This window comes from Rhamphochromis sp. 'chilingali' (assembly GCF_963969265.1).
Source record: "Rhamphochromis sp. 'chilingali' genome assembly, chromosome: 2".
NCBI lineage: Eukaryota > Metazoa > Chordata > Actinopteri > Cichliformes > Cichlidae > Rhamphochromis > Rhamphochromis sp. 'chilingali'.
Window position 1 is genome coordinate 29,353,223 of NC_137930.1, and position 21,343 is coordinate 29,374,565.

General features: G+C 38.7%; 1 protein-coding gene across 1 annotated transcript in view; it reads left to right on the forward strand.

The window, feature by feature from the left end:
* The window catches only part of ank1b (ankyrin 1, erythrocytic b), a 78,375-nt gene that overhangs the window by 14,655 nt on the left and 42,377 nt on the right, over nt 1-21,343 (forward strand). Inside the window, exon 2 of the mRNA XM_080875072.1 lies at nt 17,866-17,967. Within this exon, the coding sequence (XP_080731198.1) occupies nt 17,866-17,967 (102 nt within the window). The remainder of the gene's footprint in view (nt 1-17,865; nt 17,968-21,343) is intronic.

Genomic DNA, 21,343 nt, shown 5'->3' on the forward strand with positions numbered 1-21,343 from the left:
GAATTTGCCCCCTTCTTTCTGAACTTCCTCTGGAGGGTTTAGTAGCACACCAAACAACCGAATATTACTCTATATGATGCAGCAATAGTACACTTAAATTATTGATTTCCTCCCTCCCTCAAACACACACTTTTGACACTGTTGTGCCATCTTGCATCTATGACTCACAAAAATGCGCACAGGCTAAAATATTTGTGGATCGTGGCCTGATTGTAATGAAGCAGCAAGACTGACTCAGCGGTTTTAAGCCTGTGTGACGGATGGACAGGGTGACAGGGTGTGTGTTGCTGGCTCTACATCAGCAATCCCATGGGGAAGGCCAAGGTGAGAGGAAAAACTCACAGGCCTTTAAATATGCACATAACATACATTAAAATTACAGTTTATCTGAGGCTTCTTCTTCGCCAATGCCATTCAGAGGGCACTCACATGGGAGCGTGCAAAAAGTCTAAAGTGATTGATTACACTGTAATTTGCATCACCCACTGGCAATAAAGACAAAACAACCCTTGCTACTGTAAATAAAGCATTATAATACTTATATCAGTTTACACATCTCCCTGTGGCTGCTGTATATGTTAGTGTAAACTGGATATATTTCTGGTTTAGAAACAAGTGCAGACAAACCTACTCTGTTAGTTTACCTTCTGAAATAATGAAAGCGGTAACTTATATCTTGACCCAATAATAAAGCTTGGGAAGACTTTGCTTTTCATACTTTTAACACCAACATGAACGGCTAATCTTAAGATGTAAGATTATTCATTTTTCCAGCATCTATCGGGGAATAGCTTATCACGTAATTGAATTTAGTTTCTTTTTTCCCTAGTGAAAACCTCACATTCTGGGGCATGTGTAAACGTTTTTAGGAATGCCAGTGTGCATGGACATGTCATAGAGAGCACAGACAACAAGCATCAGCAACTGTTGAAGGGTGATTGATGGTGCTCTGAATGAAGTGCAGCTTTCTGCAAATGCAGTGTGTCAGCTTGTCTAGCCCATATTTTTAGCCTTCCCTGGTGCATAAGGTTTATTATAGCACGAGGTTTGGAAGGAGCTCAGTGACTTCTCATTCTGAGATCATGTGACATAGTCATGCTGCTACCCAATTTGCATCATTGTTCGCCAGCTTTTGAATTTGGATAAAGCTTGCATTTTTAGTTGGGATGCAGTATGTTGTCTTTTGGTTATATTAGGAGTTTGATGTAAGTGAAGATGAAAAGCTGCAGATTTGGAGGTGCAAACAGCAAACGTTTGCTATACGGCTGCAGATTTTGTGCCATTTAGCTGTCTAGCTGAGCTGCCTTGAGTGCTAGACTAATCCAGGCATTTGGGTAATCCCGTAGTTTATGTTACAGTGGTCACCTTAATGTCTGCTTTTTTTAAGATTTACTTACTTTCTTTGATTTTCTTACTCAGTGTATCTCACCCTGTGACTCTCTTTCCTGATGTATACTTTATGGAAAACTGCATTTGGCTATCATCTTGGGAGACAAGACATTTGATTTCAGTGCTACTTTAGCGGTGCTTTAACCCCTAGCAGACCTTGTGCTTCAGGCCTGACCCTGATATCAGGAGTGTGCCTCATTGATGAATAGCTCCTTATGTGTTGAAACGCCCCTTGTGATCCTGCACAGAATGCTGAATCATGAGGTGAAGGCTTTATCGACTGGCCTCGGGGAGCAGTCACAGTCCCTCCATCGCACCAGTAGCAATTTGTGGCTGAGAATAATGCCCTTTTTTTCTTAACAGTGGGATGCTAAAATGATTTGCCACTACTGTGAGCCTCTTTTCCAATACATTTTCAGTATATTTCATCTCATCTGTGTTTCCTTATGAGTGTAAGCTTTAAATTATTAGAATACCAGATTTAATCTTTTGGGTTAAAACGCTAATTTCCTTTGTCTCATAATAGATAATCAACTCAGAGCGTGGCACTGTAGTCATTAATGGTATTGCTGTATGACTGCTATTTTTAGAAGCAGCAGTGGTCCTCGTAGTCATAGAGGTGGTTGCTACCTCACAGCTGAAGGTAACCATGCCCTCCTGTGATCTCGTCCTCTAATGTATCTTGTGTTTGTCCTCCATGACTTTTCTTTCTTTATCCTCCATCCGCCCCTCTGTGCCTACATCACTCTTTCAGCATGTTGCTCACTGGTATGATGACTCTATACCCACTGGGTGATTAGCAGTGACCCGCTGTCACTAACACAGACTGCACAGTAGGGACACCTCAGTGTGCTCAGAGTAGAGGGCGAGTACAGAGGTGTCAAACATATGGTTTGCAGCCCAAAAAAAGGCCCAACAAAGTGTCCAGAGCAGCACTATATAGCTTTGCAGAGTGAAAAATTGCAGAACATTTATTGATAATTACAGATTTTTAATTAAAACACATACATATTCTTACATTAATATATTAATATGAATAAAATATTGTGTTTTTTGTTCTCCAAAACACTACGGTTTAAGGTTTTTTGGCTTTGTAAATGTGGTTTTGAAAATGTGCTCATTTTTCTCAAGACATCAACATGTGTTTGTACAGTAACGAAGGGGAATTTTGAGTGTAATTTGGGGTTGGATCAGGAAGGGCATCTGGTGTAAAAATCTGCCAAATGAAACATGCTGAGCTGCCCACTGGGGTGAGCCCGTGTGAAGAAGGGGGCAGCTGAAAGTAGCTCATTATGCAACTGTTTTAGTGGCTCAGCCCACTTGAGATCAAGTGGAGCTGTTTGTATGAACTGTAAATCAAAATGAGTTTGACACCCCTAGGTTAGAGCTTACAGTTGCCACATCTGTGCACAGGTATGCAAACACATAAGCATAAACATGTCACTTTGGATTTTGATCAACAAGATATTACAAGACATTACTCATTATCTCATTAACCCTGTAATCTCTCTTTTTTCTTTTACATACTATGTCAAGTCTTTCACACTATTTTTTCACATTGTAATAAAACTACTTACAGTAGGTAGACACTATGTCAGGGGTCCCCAATCCCAGTCCACGAGGGCCGGTGTCCCTGCAGGTTTTAGATGTGTCCTTGATCCATCGCAGCTGATTTAAATGGAGAAATTACCTCCTCAACATGTCTTGAAGTTCTCCAGAGGCCTGGTAATGAACTAATCATGTGATCCAGGTGTGTTGACCCAGGGTGAGATCTAAAACCTGCAGGGACACCGGCCCTCGTGGACTGGGATTGGGGACCCCTGCACTATGTTATTGTAGTGAGTGCTTAGACAGCCAAACATTTGTGTTTAAATTGCTCCATGCCATTCTTTGTACTGTAGGAACATGGTCACAAATATAGTTTGGTCAGATTGAGTAGGGTGTATGGAATACACAGATACATTTTCTTATATTATGTTCAGTGTATTTGATTTGTGCTGTCTTTTGTGAAAGCCTACTCTAATTCTCAGGTCCATCAATCTCCATCCATCCATTGCATGTGTGTGTATGTATGCCAACCTGACAAAGGAGGGAAATGATATCAAAGAGATTTCTATCCCCAGTGGTCCTGCAAAAGTGTGCAGGAGATTAGCTTTTAGTGTTGGGTGCAGCTTGCTCTGGAGACATTGCAGTGGAAGAAAGACATTTATGAAGATGAATACGAGTGTGGAACATTTTGAATAAACGGTCTAGGCTAGGAGGTGGTCAGGGCGCTGAACAGCTTTTGGCCACTGCTCTTGTGACGTGATTTTTGTCAGCTTAGATGCATATTGCAAACATTCAGCTGACACGTGCGGGCTCGTATGTGTTGGACTCTCTACATCCTGCAGTGAGGAACATATGTCAGCTACTGTGACTGGTTGCTGACAGCAGGGCTGACAATGATGCAGCATGTTGCACTCTGTGTATATACTGACATGTGTGCACATAAAATTGAGCGCACATCGCTGCATTTGTGTGTCTACATTACGTGTGTGTGTGTGTGTGTGTGTGTGTGTGTGTGTGTGTGTGTGTGTGTGTGTGTGTGTGTGTGTGTGTGTGTGCGTGCGTGCGTGCGTGTGTGTGTGTGTGTGTGTGTGTGTCAACCTGAGGATCCAGATTATTAGGATTTCACATGCATCCACATACATGTGAACTGTGAATATGTATCTTGTGCCTGTCAGGACGCTTGTGTGTCTTAGTATGTGTCACCTCCAGAGCCCTCTACAGAACTGATTCCTGACATTGGTAATTTGATAGTCAGTCTGTCAACGTCGCGTTGGAGGCGGGAGAACCTGCCCCCCACCCCTCTTCTCATCTATCTCTCCCTCCCAGGCCACAGCCATGATACTCTGACATGTAACATCCAACTGTGCCTTCAGACAACTGAGTCATAAAGCAGTGACTGCACAGTGACTGTTGAGTTTGGTGGTTTTGTTCATATATATATTATATATCCTTTGCTCTAAATACCATTAATGCCAGTCACTTCTGTCATAACATGTCATTATGACTCAGGATTGAAGAGAATATTGGATAACAATAATTTCCATCTTTATGTTAAGATATTGTAAAATTGTTAAAGTTTTTCATGTCTCACTTGTCAGTTGTTCTGCCATTCCTCTTAGTTTCCAGACTTGCTTGTGGCGCACTGATGCTCACATACAGATATTTATGAATAGATGAAGGTGAGTGTTTTCTAGCAGCTCAGTTAAAGCAGCCTTTCCGTGCTGCTTCACAGTTCAAGAGTTTCACATATGTTTACAGAGGTATGCCTGAATAATCCTCTTTTATTATATTTTGCCCTGCACTTGATTTAAAATACTGACTCCCAATTTAGAGAGCATCTAATGCGGATAAACACTAAACTTTGCATTCATTGAGGTTTATGCGTGTACTGGAATATATACACATGTGAGTCCATGAATCAGTGTAAATAAAATAAACTGAATACACTGAGATGGTCACAAAAAACATACCTTTTACTTTTTACTGCAATTTTGCTAGTTTTATTAATAAAACCATCTAAGGTTTATAAGCGAGGTAGGGTACGGATAAGACATCTGTGCTCCTGTGAAAATGCAAAAATGCTGTCATACAATAAAATACTTATAAAAAAGTTCAAGGGCTGTGGCAGCAACCTCGGCCTTTGCCTAAGATAACCTCAAAATGAGCAAATGACAGATGGATCAGGGAGGTTGGAGTGATAAACTAACAACTCTGAGACTAAAAGTATTTTAGGTGCACAGTTCTGTGGTGCTATATATATATTTAAGAATAAATAATGATTTTATGCTCGTATTAAATATTGCACAGTAATGATGATCAAAATGTAGTGGGCAGAGGATAGACTGATATCAACTGATGCACAAGTAGATAGATGGACCATACATGGGTAGACAGACAAACAGATACAGCTGTACTTAATGTAATTGATGTAATTCTCAGATTTTTTAGTTTAACCAGTGCATCAGTGAGGTGTAACGATTATGCAAATCCGCCTTCTTTTCTTTGTCAGTGACTCACTGACACTCACTGACACTGCATCCCATAAGCACCAGAGGTGCTGCTCTGTATGTGACCGTGACCTCTGATTTCTCTATTTCTGAGAAAATTCACAGTGGTGATTCATCAATGACCCTAAAATGGATATGTTTCTTTAACTCGTGACTCTTTTCTTACACTCTTCTTTCCTTCTTTCTTTCCTGCTTCAATTCTCCTCAATCTCATTTCTTGTCTACAAGACACAGCATATTTATTTCTATTTTGACATTTTTTAACTTTGCTATTGAAGCTCAGAATTTGTAAGAGTCTGGGAGTATCATCTAATATGCTGTGTGATCTCTAATGTCGCCAGTGTCCATGGTTGTCATTCTTCCTCCTTCATGCTCCTCGCTACCATTTTTCTATATCCATTTTTTTCCTTCACTTATTCATTCTGCCATGACTATTTTATATCCTTTATACCATCGTTTATCAGAGGCATAGTCCTCGTTTTTGTACCATGTGTACTTTCTTTCCTCCTCCTCCTTCCTGTCATTTGTAACTTCTCCTCCCTTTGCCGACTGCTTCTTCCTGTCATCGTGATTGCATAGTGCCCTTACGGGAGTCACTGGTCGTCTGCAGCTGAGTGCTTTGCATTAGTTATGTGCACATGATTTTCAGACATAATGGCTCCCAGCTTCTCTGTGTGTGTGTGTGTGTGTTCCCCCCCCCCCCCCTTTTCCTCATAGTTTTTTCTTCTACTTTTCCCTTTTCAAGTTCATGTGTGTTGTCAGTTTTGGCTGTGGGAAAGCTGGCCTCACATTTGATTCTACAAAGCTCTGGTATACAGAAGATTTTGTGGTTTGCTCAGTAACTGCGAAGCACCCTGGTCCATCACTGCCCGACCACTGTGCTTGGGATATATGTTTAATTGTTTTGTGGAGCAGAATTTGTTTGGAAGACTGATTGATCGGATGTTTGCTAATTATTAGTTGACAACCTGCAGCTAATATTTAGCTTAGTTTAAAATAAAGACTTGTGCTAAGATAAAATAAATGGTAAATGGACTGCTACAGGTACTTTGACTGAGTGCTTTCATGCTACAAGATAAACCCTTTTGGACCTTAAGTACATGCATTTCATTTTTACTATATACTGCAAGGAGTAACTTAATATTCATGGAGAGATAAGAGAGTGACAGAGAGAGTGTTCTTTTCACTTAAATCTCTGCAAGAAGGAAAACAGGTGCATGTCCCAAGATATCAAACTTTTATTTAAATGAGTGATTTAGATGTTCAAGGTAGTGGCACTAGTGAAGCAAATTAAACAGAGCAGCAATTAAGCAGCAATAAGCTCAGCATGGGCTTCTGTGTGAGGGAGTACTGAGTTAAAGGCACACTGCTTCCTTGTGTCAGATTTAAGATTGGTCACTTGAGGTAATCAAATACAGCTGTAATCAACTTCTAAATCATGCTGTGCTTATTTTAAAGCATCAGCCTCTCAAAGCTTGGCAGTCACAGATTGCTTTGCACTGAGGAAAGTTAATGTCAATTTGGCCAATTAGATGTGAGTAGAAATACAAGAATGTCTAAACATTCAAAGTTATATTTTTTCCCCATTTATTTAGTGGTCTGTTTTCTAATTTAGTAATGTTGGTTCTGTGGATATGAAGCTTATATATAAAACATGCATTATTTAGTCTTAACAATTATATAGGCTCAAATCATATATATAAGCTTTTCATTAGCGGTCCTGTCAACAAAAGTCTTGTTCCTATGGTGGTTAAGCCATTTCTCTTCATTTCAATGATATTTTATCTATATGGCACCAAATGACAACAACCGTTGCCTCAAGGTGCTGTTTTTAAACAGTTTCTATGACTCTGTATTTTCTGTGTGCCAGTAAAATACATTTTCAGATTCAGTTTTGCTGGCAGAGAACTTGGAACTTGACTTTGATACTGGTGGGGAGCCCAGAATGCCAGTGATGACGTCAGGAAGAGACTCTGAGGGACAGCTGTACCCAGCATGCTTTGCTCCTAGCATTTCTGCAGTCCTCATAAATATTAAAAGGTTATGAAAAGAGAGAGAGAGAGGAGGCACATTGAGGGTGGAGATAGTCTTCACAAAGCTGAGAGAGCCTGGGATGGGGAGAGAGAGGTTAAAGGAGCGATGACAAGAAATGAGTGGAAATGACGGATAGCTGAGCAAATGAAGAAGTGCTTGTGAATTCAGGAGTTCGGGGCCTCCTTGCCATGTCACTTTATTGTCTCTTTCTGTCTGTCTTCTTTTCTGTGCTGTAGGCAGAAATGCCTAATGGGGTAGTCAAATGAAAGCAGAAATCATCCAGTGGCAGGTAGAAATGCAAGTTAAAAGGGAAAAAAAATCACTAATACGTCTGTCACCTGAACAGATCTTTCTTGAAATGTCCAGTAAAACACAGTACAGTAGCTGAATTCTTACAGTGTGCACATGCAACACAGCCACGCAAAGGATTATTCTCAAGAGGTAGTAGATTATGAATATAGAGTGCAGACTGAAATGAAGAACAATAAATTATTTAACTTAGAAGACGTGGTAACAGTGTTTCTTCTTTATTTTAGTGCATTTTTGCCTTTCTTTGATGATAGTAGAAGAGCTATAGAGACACGTTTTCTGTGCTGGTAGCTCCAATGTTGTTATACATGTCCTTGCAAAATAATAAAATGTATTTTATTGTTTGTTTCTTTGTAATGAATTCTTGATATAAAAAAAGAGGAATGGACCAGAACCTTGCTGATACAAAAAGCCCCCTGTCACAACGGATAGATCCCCTCAATGTATGAGTCAAAGGTCAAGGTTTTTCTTTCATTTCTGTATGGCTGTATCCCTTATTAGCATTTTCACAAATGTAAGCAGGTTGCATAAGGTTGAAATATTAATCATGGCCTGGACAAAAAATGTCTGTGTATAGTTTATAAACCATAAGCCATCTTTGCCACATTTTCTTTTTCCTTGTCTGTGCTTTTGTGTTGTGTGCATTTATATGCTAGCCCCACTACCTACATGCGCTACATGCACATGTGATGTGCATGCATTTAGACATCAAGATAGATATATAAAAAATAAGAAGAAGCATGCTTTGATTGTAATGGGCTGCAGAAGCAGTGGCCTGACAGAAGCTATAAATATTTCAATAGCTCTGTTTTAGCACAGAGATAGAGAAGACAACAGGAATATCCTGGTTTTGATGTGGCTCTTCATTTTGGAGGAAGGAAGAATTTGGTGCACAGCTAAAGTTATTAATCTCAACAAACCATCTAATCATTTATTCAGTCGTTAACTGCTGTCTTTATTTTTAAAGATACATGTCAGCTAAGCTTCAGATGAGCATATGAACATGGAGCTGTGTAGTTGTGGTTGTGGAGCTGTTTGCTCAAGTTGATGGAGGTCAGTCCTTAACTGGAGCTATTTTATTTTTTTCTGTTTCCTTACTTTCTGTCATATATGTAATGTTACAATTCAGCATATTCATATATTAAACATGTCCAAAGTTTGAAGTATGAGGTCAGTAGGGAGGCCATGAAGAGGGAAATAACACAAAATACAGACACTAAGAACTGAGAGACTGCACCATTAGCACAGTATATATAGCACAGTTATAAATAAAAATGATTTTGAATTGTCAATAATTCAAAGCTCCTAATAGATTTCAAGAAAAAAAATATGCGTCTGGAAATGAAAAGGATGGGTCCGCTTTAGATTTGTTAATCATCACCACAAAATGTGGTACCTTGAAATGAACTTAGCAATGTGCTAACAACATGACTTTAGTAGGTACAGTCAGTAAATGGTAAATGGGCTGATTCTTATATAGTGCACTTTATACAATGTGTCATTCACTTGGTTATGTTCATTCACACTATAGCACTTTTTTCTATACCCAAGTGCTTTCTGTCTAACGTTAACATGCATTCCTATTCCAGTGAACACAACTGAGAGCTACTTGGGGTTCACTATCTTGCCCGAGGATACTTTGGCATGCAGAGAGAAGGCAGCCAAAAATCATCTACTTCCTACTTCCTGAACTACAGCCACCTCCCAATACTAGTGTTCCCACTATTCTTGCCAGTCTCTTATTTTGCAGTCATTACTGTGAATAGCATGAACCTTTCTCAATCTTTCTTAATCTGAAGTCTCAGTCTTTGTGCTTTTACCTACATTTAGATCCAGGATGAGTCACTTTCATGCTCACATCCATTGTATTAGTGTTCAGATCAAAGCCTATATGTTGCACGACACCATCTCATACTCTGAAACTCTCCATCCATCAGTAATAGATCAGCTCACACACCGTAGAGCCTGCAGGACTCAATCGATTTTTAATTCTCGGGGCTGTGACTTCATCTTGCCAACCATAAGCACACGCTTGAAGTGATGTCCATTTTCCTTGGCGAAAATGTTAAATTATGGCAGCCTAATTATGAGTTAATGCTTTCAATATCATTAGTATGTTAAATTGTTTACATGTTAAGCATTTTATTTAGATACTTCTTAGCTGATGTAAAATCTTTTGGAGTGACATAAAGACTACAAATATAGCAGCTTTATGATGATGATGGATAGCATCTGTATCTACTTACCTGACAAATACAACTTAACTAAATAACTAAAAACAACTTTCATGTATTTATTTTAAAATCTATCTTATTTTTTGTGTTTTAGCCCGTCTCACTTGTATGTCACAAAATAACAATTAACAAATTGAAATTTTTATTCAAATATATTCCAGTTTATTTGATTTAATATTGACATAATATGAGATGAGAGGATAATTTATGTATCTGTTCTTATTTACACAGATGTAGATGTCATGAGTATGTAAAGCAATAGAAAATATATCTTCAGATTAGACTTTTTTAATGTGATTATTCCAATCATTGCTTTTATGAGCTTGTGCGTATTCTCGTGAAAATATTTTATGCTATCAGACCTACAGGGACTTGAAAACTGTGGAAACATGGAAAATAAGAAACTGTGCCAGTAATAATATAAATGATAAGCTAGGTGACCTGTTTTATGTACCTGTACTGTGCAGCATACCTCTCACCAGTGATACTGCCATGTGTGGGGGTTTCTTTCTGTTAGGATGGATTGGCTCAGCCTTAGTGTGAGGAGCTTGGACATCTGCTGCTCCTTTGTGTCAAAAGGAGCCAGTTGAGATGCTTATTGCATCTTATTAGGATACCTCCTGGCCACCGTCCTTTGGAGGTTTTCTGGGCATGTCCAACTTGGAGACCTGCTGGATAGATTACACATCTCCAGCCTAGGAATGCTTTGAGATCCATCAGGAGGAACTTGAACGCTTTGCTGGCGAGACAGATGTTTAGAGTTCCCTGCTTGGTGTGTTGCTGTCACGACTCAACTTTGGATAAGCAGAAGCTAATGCCCTGATAGATACATCTGTTTATGGTATTTACAGTATGTTGTACTCATGACTGTGAGATGCACTTGACAGCTGGAGTCTGCAGGGCTTGATCTGTTTTTGTCCTGCTGTCAGTGCATGAAAACCATGTGTAACCATACCTTTGTGTGTTAATCTACACTCAGTCGTGTCTCTGTGGTTTTTTATATTTCTTTTCTGTTCCTATTTTATGTGTGTGTAAGTTTGCCTGGGAATCTGTCTTCTGTGGTAGAAGTGGGTCTTTGTTTAAACCCAAGAGGATTCATTACTGTGATCTATCTCCCTCCCTGTTGGTGCTAACACTAACATACTGTGGCGTCTGTGCAGCTATTTTTAGTTTTGGTTTGTGTGTTTGAAGGTAATTTGTCTTGGTATGCTTTTTTTATCATTATATGAATGAACGTCTTGTTCGTGCTCACTATTATTCCATCTACAACAGATATTTGTGTCCAGTATTTATCACAATAGACCCCAAATATGCTGCTTAAGATCATCCATGATTGGTTTTGAATATTTTTCTTGATTATTGAGCTTCTACACCTACCCTCCTATGCCTTTGTTTCTTTCCATCTTAATTTTTATCTCTCCATATTTGCACAGAAATTAGGGCTTGTTGTATTATGTTTAAATTATGTTGTCTTGCTCTTATTAAAGGACCATAGTTTTACATTTTTGTTCTTATTTGATTTTGTTTTCAATTTTGTCTAGGTTCAGTTACTTTCCAGAACAGATTTGCTAGCTTCAGTTTAGTTCTTTACTGTTTGAGAATGTTTTGTTTAGGTTACAGTGATACAGTGGCTTTTATACGGTGGCCCTGCAACTGGTCCGTCGGGTTATTGTCTCCCCAGAAACACTTCCCTTGTGCTTTTGGAAATCTGTTTTTTCCTATTTCCGTTGTGTTTTGTGTGCTTTTGCCGTGTTTTTCTTATTGCTGGTGTTTTCTTAGGTTGCAGTCCGTTTGGCCTCTCAGGGCCACTGTACTTTTCAGCCTGTAAAGACGAAGTGATTGAAGTGCAGAACTTCAGTTTTAATTTTTAAGGTGTCTAATGTAAGTGGTCAACTGACATGGTAAATGGACTGATTCTTATATAGCACTTTTCTACTCAAAGCGCTCTATACAACATGCCACATTCACCCAATTGCGCCCATTCACACAAGCACTGTCTTCTAAGTTTCTTAGTGCTGCCTAACTACTCAAGTATGAATTCATACACATTCATACTCCGATGGACACATCGGAGAGCAGTGTGGGGTTAGTATCTTAGTATCGAACTGCTATCGAACCACTAACTTCACAACATCTAACCAAGTCAAGAACACTTTCAAGGAGGTAGATACTTCATTATCAAGATCTACATTTAAGAAATACCATCAAAAATTGAAATACCAGAAAGTACAAACCATTGGTTATGCTCAAGAATAAGAAGACCAGATTAGACTTTACAAGAAAACATCTAAAAGAACCTGCTCAGTCCTGGAAAAATGTCTTTGGATAGATGAAAGCCAAATTAGCTTTACTAGAATGATGGGAAAAGAAGGGTATGAACTAGGAAAGGGATGCCTCATGATCCAAAGCAGATCACATTATCTGACTAACAGGATGAAGGCAATGCTATGGCATGAGCATGTAAGGCAGCCCGGTGAACCGGGTTGCTAGTGGTTATTGGTGATGTGAATCCTGAAAGGTAACAGGATGAATTCTGAAGTGTATGGGCCTATACTCTGAGACGAATGCTGCAAAATGGATCACAAAGAGCTTCAAAGTGCAAATAAATAGTAATACAAAGCATAAATGCAACCCAAGAGGTTTTCAAGGCAAAGAAAACATATTTTTCAATAACAAAGTCAGTGACCTGATCTCAACCCAACAGAACATGTCGTTCAGTTTCTGCAGGCAAAACTGAAACCAGAAAGATCCACAAACAAGCAGCAACTGAAGATGATTGTAGCCAAGGCTTAGCAGGGCGTCTCAAGGTTTGGAAAAACAGCATTTGAATGTCCATTTGGAGTTCTAGTCTTCAGGCAGGCACTGACTGCAAAGGATTTTCATACAAAAAAATATTATTAAAAAAAAATGTTAGTTTGTCCAATTAATTTTGCACATCTAAAAATAGCTGTAATTCCTGAGGACTTAATGCAGTAATTTCATCAAATTACGGTCAAATAACTGCTGAAAGTCTGAAATTCAATCCCAAATGCTTAATTTTCTAAAAAAAAAATATGTATCTAACACATCCATGCACATGCAAAAGTTCCAGTGTGGAAGAGACGAGATGCATGTTTAACTGTTGGAAGAAGTCTCAACTTTAAGTGACACAAGAACTCATTTCAAAATTAGATGTGACAGGCGCTGTCACTACGATAAGTACAGACATCCAGTGTTCTGCCAGTGACTAATGTCAAATACCCACAGCACAGAAAGTCAACAAAACGCTTCCAGTACAGACTTTGTGATATTTAAAGTTTCATGATCTATATCTTCCCTCTCAAAATCACCTGGGGAAAAGCTAAATGCTAGAATTGTGCACTTGATACTGTAAAACTTTATTTGGCATTTACACCGCTGTCTCAGAACATTAATTTAGTCACATAGATGTCAAACTAAGACCAGCAACAGCTTATTTAGCAGATTATATTTTTCTCTCCCCATGCTCCATGACTCATTGCCATACGTGTCTTAACATTTCTCATCTTGTAGGAAATGAGGTGTTACTCATGCAGTTCCTGTCCCTTCTAATAGACTATTCCTGCATATTTGCATTAGTGTGTATGCATATATTTATCTTGCATGGGTGCCTTCTTGCTTTCATTTCCATGTGTGTGAAGTCATGGGACTTTAGCTTCAGTTTTCTCTGCTTCTGTATTTTCTTTCTGAAGTCTTTGCTTTCATAGCTTTTGTCATGCAAAATTTGGCTACAGTACTTTTTTGGGAGCGTAGGTTGATGAAAGTAGGTTTGATGTGATGGCAAGATTTGGTGTGTTTAAGAACCCTGACAGAAGAGCTTTTCACACGTTGCATCCTACCAAGAACTTTGCTCAGCATTGACCTCTGTATCAGGTCCTGTTTTGGCTTCTGAGAGGTTAGCCAAACCCTGGGGAGTAAATAAGAAAGTTGTATTCAAAGTACACTTGTTTCTTTCATACTTTGTATGTGTTTGTCCATAAGTTGTTGTGGGATTCCTTGAGGTTTTGCAAAGATCATCTTTCTGCCTCCCCTAAGTCACCAGTTAGTATTTCAGGTGAAGATATTGAAATTTCAGCATATCAGCGCCCGAGGAATATTGTAGTATTTAAGTTCATTCAAAATTCAGATTTTAAGACAAACTAATTGGATTTATTGTTTTGTAGTATATTGTGCAATGACTGTGTGTTATTGTGCCTTTTGTAATGAATTTAAAACTGCCGTCAAATGCCTGCACATACTTGTCGTAGACTTGCGACATGCATAGACAGTGGAGTGGGAGATAAAGGCTCCTATTTTATCATTTTTCTAGAATATTTGTGATTATTATATTTCTAATGACAGATAAAAAAAAAACTCAATGTTTTATTAATTTTTGCAGCTTGCAGGCAGCAGCATTTATAAGTATAAAAGTAAATAAAGCATTTGCAATCCTCCTTTTCGAGGGGTGGACCTTGAGGCTTCATAATATCACTTGGTGATGTCACAGTGGCTACATTCTTACTTTAAACTGCGAGCTTTAAAAACAATGAAAATGTATAATTTAGAAAATAATTAGTCGCATAACTATTTGTTTTTATATATAAATTAGTAAAAAATTGTGTATTTTATGACCTTCAAAAATTGAAGAAGAAGAAGCCTCCCACAAATGATTGTTTCCTCCTGACAAACTTATCTCCAGATGTTTAGCTTGATAAAGCTGAAAACTAAGAGGTGAACAAGCAAACTTACTGTAAGAGACAGTTTTCTGATATTAATATTTCTTGACCTTGACAATACAAATTATGTCTGAAATATAAATCTGAAATCACTTGCATAGCATCAAATTATATTCATTTACTGGGTGATAATTAGCTTACTACATATCACACTACATATCACTACATTTTGATTAAAACTTGAATATATGGAATTGAACCTTGAATATATTGAATGAACCTGAAACAGTGACATTTGTCAGTAACTGCAAACTTTTAAGCAGTAGTGCAGCTATCACCATGTCTCTTCTTAAGTACATCATGGAGTTCAGTACCTTTTTAACTGTCACTTCTACTGTGTCTACTTCTACATCTACTGTTTATCTAGAAGGATGTGCAGGATAAAGTGTGAAATTAAAAAAGCTAACAAAACAATAACAAAGAAGAATAACTGGCACTAGTAAATGTGTTGCAGAGCAACAGCAACACAAACAGCATAAAACACAATGGGGAACACATGAATATGGGGAAAATACTGTAGAATGTGAGGAGGGAAGCAGAAGCGAAGTGGTGCAGAATGGGTTTCTGGATTTTTCATTTTCAGCTAAATGTGGTCAGCTCATGCCTCATATTGTGGCTGGGTCTATTCACCTGACCAACACTCATTAACAAAATAATTTGCCACATGAAAAATGCACATAGAAAATGGCTTCATTTAACAATGGTGCAGAGTCATTGGGAAGAAGAGAGGGGATGCAGGTGTAGACTGTGATCAGTAATATTATGACACCAAGATAAATGAGGCAAAGGACCGAGATCTGAAATGGCTTTTGGTTGTAGAATAAATCATAGCGTAATATACGCATGATAAATAAATTTAGCTGAACACCAGCAGGGTTCAGGACCACATTTTTTTGTGATGAGTCTTTGCTAGAACCCATTTGATCGTGACAGCAATTGTGTAAAATAATGTGACAAGCGACCTTGATCAGCTTGATAAGCAGGTATTATGAGGTTATAAAACTGGAGGATTATACACCAGTTTTGGTGTATAATTTGCGACCGTGGTTCAGGTGGTTGAAAAGTTCATCTTTAACCGGAAGGTTGCCGGTTCAATACCCCAGCTCTCTCTGTCCTGGTCGTTGTATCTTTGGGCAAGACACTTCATCCTACCGCCTACTGGTGTTGGCCAGAGGGGCCAATGGCGCGATATGGCAGCCTCACTTCTGTCAGTCTGCCCCAGGGCAGCTGTGGCTACAACTGTAGTTTGCCTGCATCAGTGTGTGAATGTGAGAGTGAATGAATAGTGGAATTGTAAAGCGCTTTGGATGTCTAGGAAAGCGCGATATAAATGCAATCCATTATTATTATTTTTATTATTAATAACAGCCACGCCTTTTCAAACTTGATGCAGGTTAACCACCGTCCCCTGTTCTCACAGGATATTTGCATTGCTCAGATATTATCTATGCTGGCACAGTAAAATAATCAAGATTTAAATAGCTGGGCCCTACACTGCTGCTTGAAAAGCTGAACTTCTCCCTGAAGACATGTAAAGGAAAAACAGCAAAGCTACAGAACCAAAATTCAGCATGCATAAATTGCCTCACAAGCTTCACAAGCTGCAGTGTGGAGTTGAAAAGAGCAACTGTAATTGTTTGTATTAGAAAAAAAACTCATCTGGAAAAACAGGTTACCACATTCTGTAAAGACAGAGTAATTATCATGTACTGTTTAAAATATCTTCTCTGCTCACTTGCCAGTTCCTAAAGATAGAATATTCATAAGAGACTCTCCATAATGTGACAGACACCTACAATGTACACAGTAGCAGCACACTGGATTGTTAAGTAGGAAGGCTCCTGTCACTGATAGTGAGTCTTTGAGGTCCTGTCTCTCATCTCTGCTGTGCACAACTGCTGTCTAGCTCTTATGTTCAAAGTAAAGAGACCAGATGCTGAATAGATAATACAATATTATCCTTCAAATACGCACGCAGGAAGATAAGAGTAACAGGTAACATGTATGATATTTATAGTATCGTCAAATGTATTTACACAAATCACGTACCAGTTAAACAATAGATTGGTGCCAAGATAGATGCCTGTGCTGACTTCAGGAAAGGGCACTTAGAGTAACATGAACAAATCGAGCTCCTCTAAGAGTTGATGTCTTTCCTCCTTGGTATTATGTTAAAACGCACCTGAATGCTCCAGACCTGCAAACTGACAAAACATCTGCTTTTTTACCCACTTATTTGCTGATGATCAGTCAATGAAGCGCATTCAATTAGCAGCACCTGGCTGCCACATTCCCTCTTAATTCTTATGGAAGCAGTCAAGGTGTACCTTTTCACAGGACTGCATGGAATCCTGTAAAAGTGTTATTTTTCACATGAGCTGTGAGGAGAGAAGAAAAGATGACTCAGTGACTTGAAAAGGGCAAGCATATCTTTAAGCAGTTCAGCCTAATTAAAGTACTTGGGAATAACAGCTCAAACTGGTGGTGACAAGGGTGGAGAGAGGGTCAAGAGTGCAGTACACTGCATAACATTTCTCTTTCACAGCGTTGAATCATTTCATTGTGCAGGTCAGTTGTATTACATTATTTGCTGATAAATGAAATCGGGGTGGGCGTACAAACACTGACACACAATGAGATACAAACCACAGGAGCTTTCCTGCCTGAGATCAGACAGGCAGACAGCGGAGCTTGTGATGAAGCGTGCTATGAATGCCAGCCCAATGCAGAGTGTGGGCGAAACACGAATGGAAGGAGTCTGACATTTTAAGCCTCTTACAGAGGGCAGAGAAGCAGTGAATGTGCAGTAGTATCATATTCCTGCATATTGCCCTGTGTCTTGCCTTGAAGGGTAGTTATGTTATTATAATGGATTAAGATGTGTAACCTGACTGAGGCTCTTAGTGTAACTACAACTTGATAGCAAGGATAATGTTGGAGGAACAGTTAATATTGAAGGATCTTTGCATATTGTTGCTCTTTTTACAATTTCACAAATAAGCAATTTTGTCATCAGTCATCGCTGTTATGTGAAAGTTTTTAAATGCACAGAAACACAGTGATTTGTATTCACCTGCGTGCTCGCTTCCTCCTCTCCTCCACCTTCTGCAGGCCGATGCAGCCACCAGCTTTCTGCGCGCAGCTCGTTCAGGGAACCTGGACAAGGCGCTCGATCACATCAAGAATGGAATCGACATCAACACAGCTAATCAAGTAAGACAGTTTCAGTCAATTCACTGGAACAGCCATCAAAAATCTGCTTACGTTTGTGCCTGTGTGTGTGTGTTTAAGAAAAAATGGCAGCCACTGGTTTCTATAAACAAAAAAGGCAAAACAGGGCTCATATCAAAATCTGTTACAACATTTAAATAAGAATTGTGGTACAAAAATGGTTACATTGCAGCATTACTCTATTTGGTTTTGCTTTTTGAAATGTAAAGAAATTAAAAATTAGCCAGAAATACATAATGGCTCAACTTATCTTGGTGACCGCACCGTATATAAATATATAAATGTATAAATATACCAACACAAGTGATTTGATTGGAAGAAAAACAAAATAAAATAAACATCTGAAAACTGGGCCTAAAGAAACAAAAACAAGAAAGGGTGCTGGGCCAGTCATGCAATGGGCTGTAGGACCCAGAACTTTCCTTACTAAACTAATGAAGTAAGAAGGCTAAAATAACAAGTAAAGCCACAAAAAACAGACTACTAGCTCATCCATTACTCCACGTGGTGTACCTAGGTGAAAATGAGGAACAGAGGAGACAGGGGAGCAGGAAAGAGAAAAGGAGGCGAGAAAAAGCAAATAAAAGAGGAGGGTGTATAACAAGGTCTCAGTGCCAAGCCTTTTTCTCAGTGAGATCTTCCCTAGATCAGTCATCATGCATTCTGGAAAAATGGACAACCTATAGCAATCTATTATCGGTACAAGTGAATTAGCTTTGACTGATCTAACAATCATACCTTTCTTTTTCCAAATCCACCATGGAGTTAGTATTGGAGTAATAAACATTTCAGTGCACTGTTAAAAGTGAAAGAGTACCACTGAACAAGAGCACATAATAGGAGCAGACCAAGCTTTATTGTTTGGTCTCTTAATGTTTCTCAGGAGAAATTTCTACCAGTGCAGTAAAGAAATTTGTGACACTTAATGTGCCCTTGCACATCTCTTGCCCTCCTGTTCATTTATTACTTGCTCTAGGGCAGCATGTTGGGAACGAGTTTTGTCTGCTTGTACTGTTTCCTTTAATCACTTCTTGCAAGATACCTTTTATAAAATATCACACCATTATACTATTTTTGGGATAAATGGGACCTGTAATTACACCATTGAGCCAAACCTTTAGGAAGATCCATCCTTGATATGATAAAACCCTGATAACTCATTTAAAAAAAATCTTTAAACCATCATTAAAGTATTCTCAGCAAGATTATGGATAAAAGTAGAATATATACACATGAGTGAATGGTGAAGTTTTTACACCAGGGCAAATCCTACTAGTAAAATATACTCACTAACTACTGTCGCAGGTATGCTATGCTGGTAGTAGGTTGGACTCCCTTTTGCCTGCAGAACCTTAATGTTAGAGATTCAAAACATTGCTGGAAAGATTCCTCAGAGCGTTTAGTCCATATTGACATGATGAGCATCACACAGTTTTGAGCTTTCTGCGACTGTGAGTTATCATGCTGGATGCAGCCATCACAAGACGGTCATAAGGGGACAGACATGATCAGCAATAATACTCAGGCAGGCTGTGGTATATAATCATTCCTAAGTTATTTCTTATGAAGCCCAAAGTGTGACAAGAAAATATCCTTAACACCATCACACTACTGAAAAACGGGACGATCGCATTTTTTACACCGTTTACTCCAAATTTTGACCCTGCCATCTGAATATCTCAGCAGAAAATGAAACTCATCAGACCAGCCAATGTTTTTCCAATATTCTTGCACGTGCCTGTGCACGGTAGCTAACAAGAGCGGCACTGAGTGTGGTCTTTTGCCACTATACCCCATCTGCTTCAAAGTTTGATGTGTTGTAACTTCATACATGGTTCTCAGCACACACTGGCTGTAATGAGGGGCTATTTGAGTTGCTGTTGCCATCTTATAAAATCAAAGCATACTGTCCATTCTCCCCTTACCTTTGACATCAACAACTGGATTTTCTCTTTTTCTGATCATTTTCTGCGAACCCTAAAGTTGGTTGTGTGGGAAAGTCCCAATAGATCATGTGTCTTGGTAGCTTTTCAGTCATCCAGCTAATGTTGAGTGCTTTCACGTGTCATCCAAGAGGTTTCTTCAGTTCTAAACTACGGATAAAGAGTCCGAGGTATGCAACCCCCCTTGAAAATGGTGTTGAAGGTCATTGGCCCACTATTATCCTCGTAAGTCGTCACATGAGGCAAGCTGTGAAAAAAAGCATCGAACATTAGCATCGCAGGGGCCAAGGTCTGAAACCTCTGCAAAACATTTTGAGCTACTAAGGTCACCTGAGGAACGCAGGATGGGCTGAAACGCAATGAATCAGCAGTTTCTGTAATACTTAAATCAGCCAGTCTGGCACCAACAACCATGCAACATTCAAAGTCACTTCAGTTAATTTTCTTCCCGATTCTGAGCCTCTGAACTTCAGCAGGTCATCTTGACCATGTCTAAATGCACTGAGCTACTGCCTTGTGATTTGCTGATTTTATATTTACATTAACAAGCAGTTGAACAGGCATACTTAATCAAGTAGCCAGTGAGTATATGTACTCAAATCTGTACTGTAAGTACTTTGCCTTGATGATTAATGTTTCACTAGCTTAAAGAATTAAATTATAAATAAAAAAGTGGAAAGATTGATTTCCCTACAACATATATAGTACTGTAGCTCTTTAGCACTAAACTGTAGGAAAGAAAGGTTTTCCCTTGCTAAGAATATCAGGATTAAAAAACAAGCTAAATAGATAATTGCAGTTTATTTTCATTCTATTTTGCCATTAAACAAACTGCATAGATTTTTGTCATTAGAGGAATACTTAATGCCATACCATTATTTCAGTGTTATCAGTAGAGTGCTATTTTGCAAAATCAGCAAAGGATTTAAATATAAACCAAAAAGAAAATTAACTATTCATGACTCCTAGACCCCCCTGGGTTTCTTTCATTTTGTAAAGTAGGGTATATTAATATTTAAGTACAGTTGTGGTCAAAAGTTTACATATGCTCATCATGGTCATGAATGCCATGATAATTTGGGATTTTTAATGATTTTGTTGAACTGTTCTTTTTCCGGGGTGGAATGACTACATAACACATCTTTAATGACTAGAAAATACGAATTGGATGCACAAGGTTGAATTTTGGGGCGGGTGGTTATAATCCACACACAGTCAGATATATATAAATATACACCCCAACTAATATTTGGTTACATTTCCCACTTTAGATAGCCATCAGCATAAGCCTGGCTGGATATTTGACCACTCTACTTGGAAGATGGGGTTGGTGGGGTTAATTTACAGTTGGGGAAATAATTATTTGAACCCCTGCTAAATTTGTAAGTTTGATCAATTACAAAGAAATGAACAGT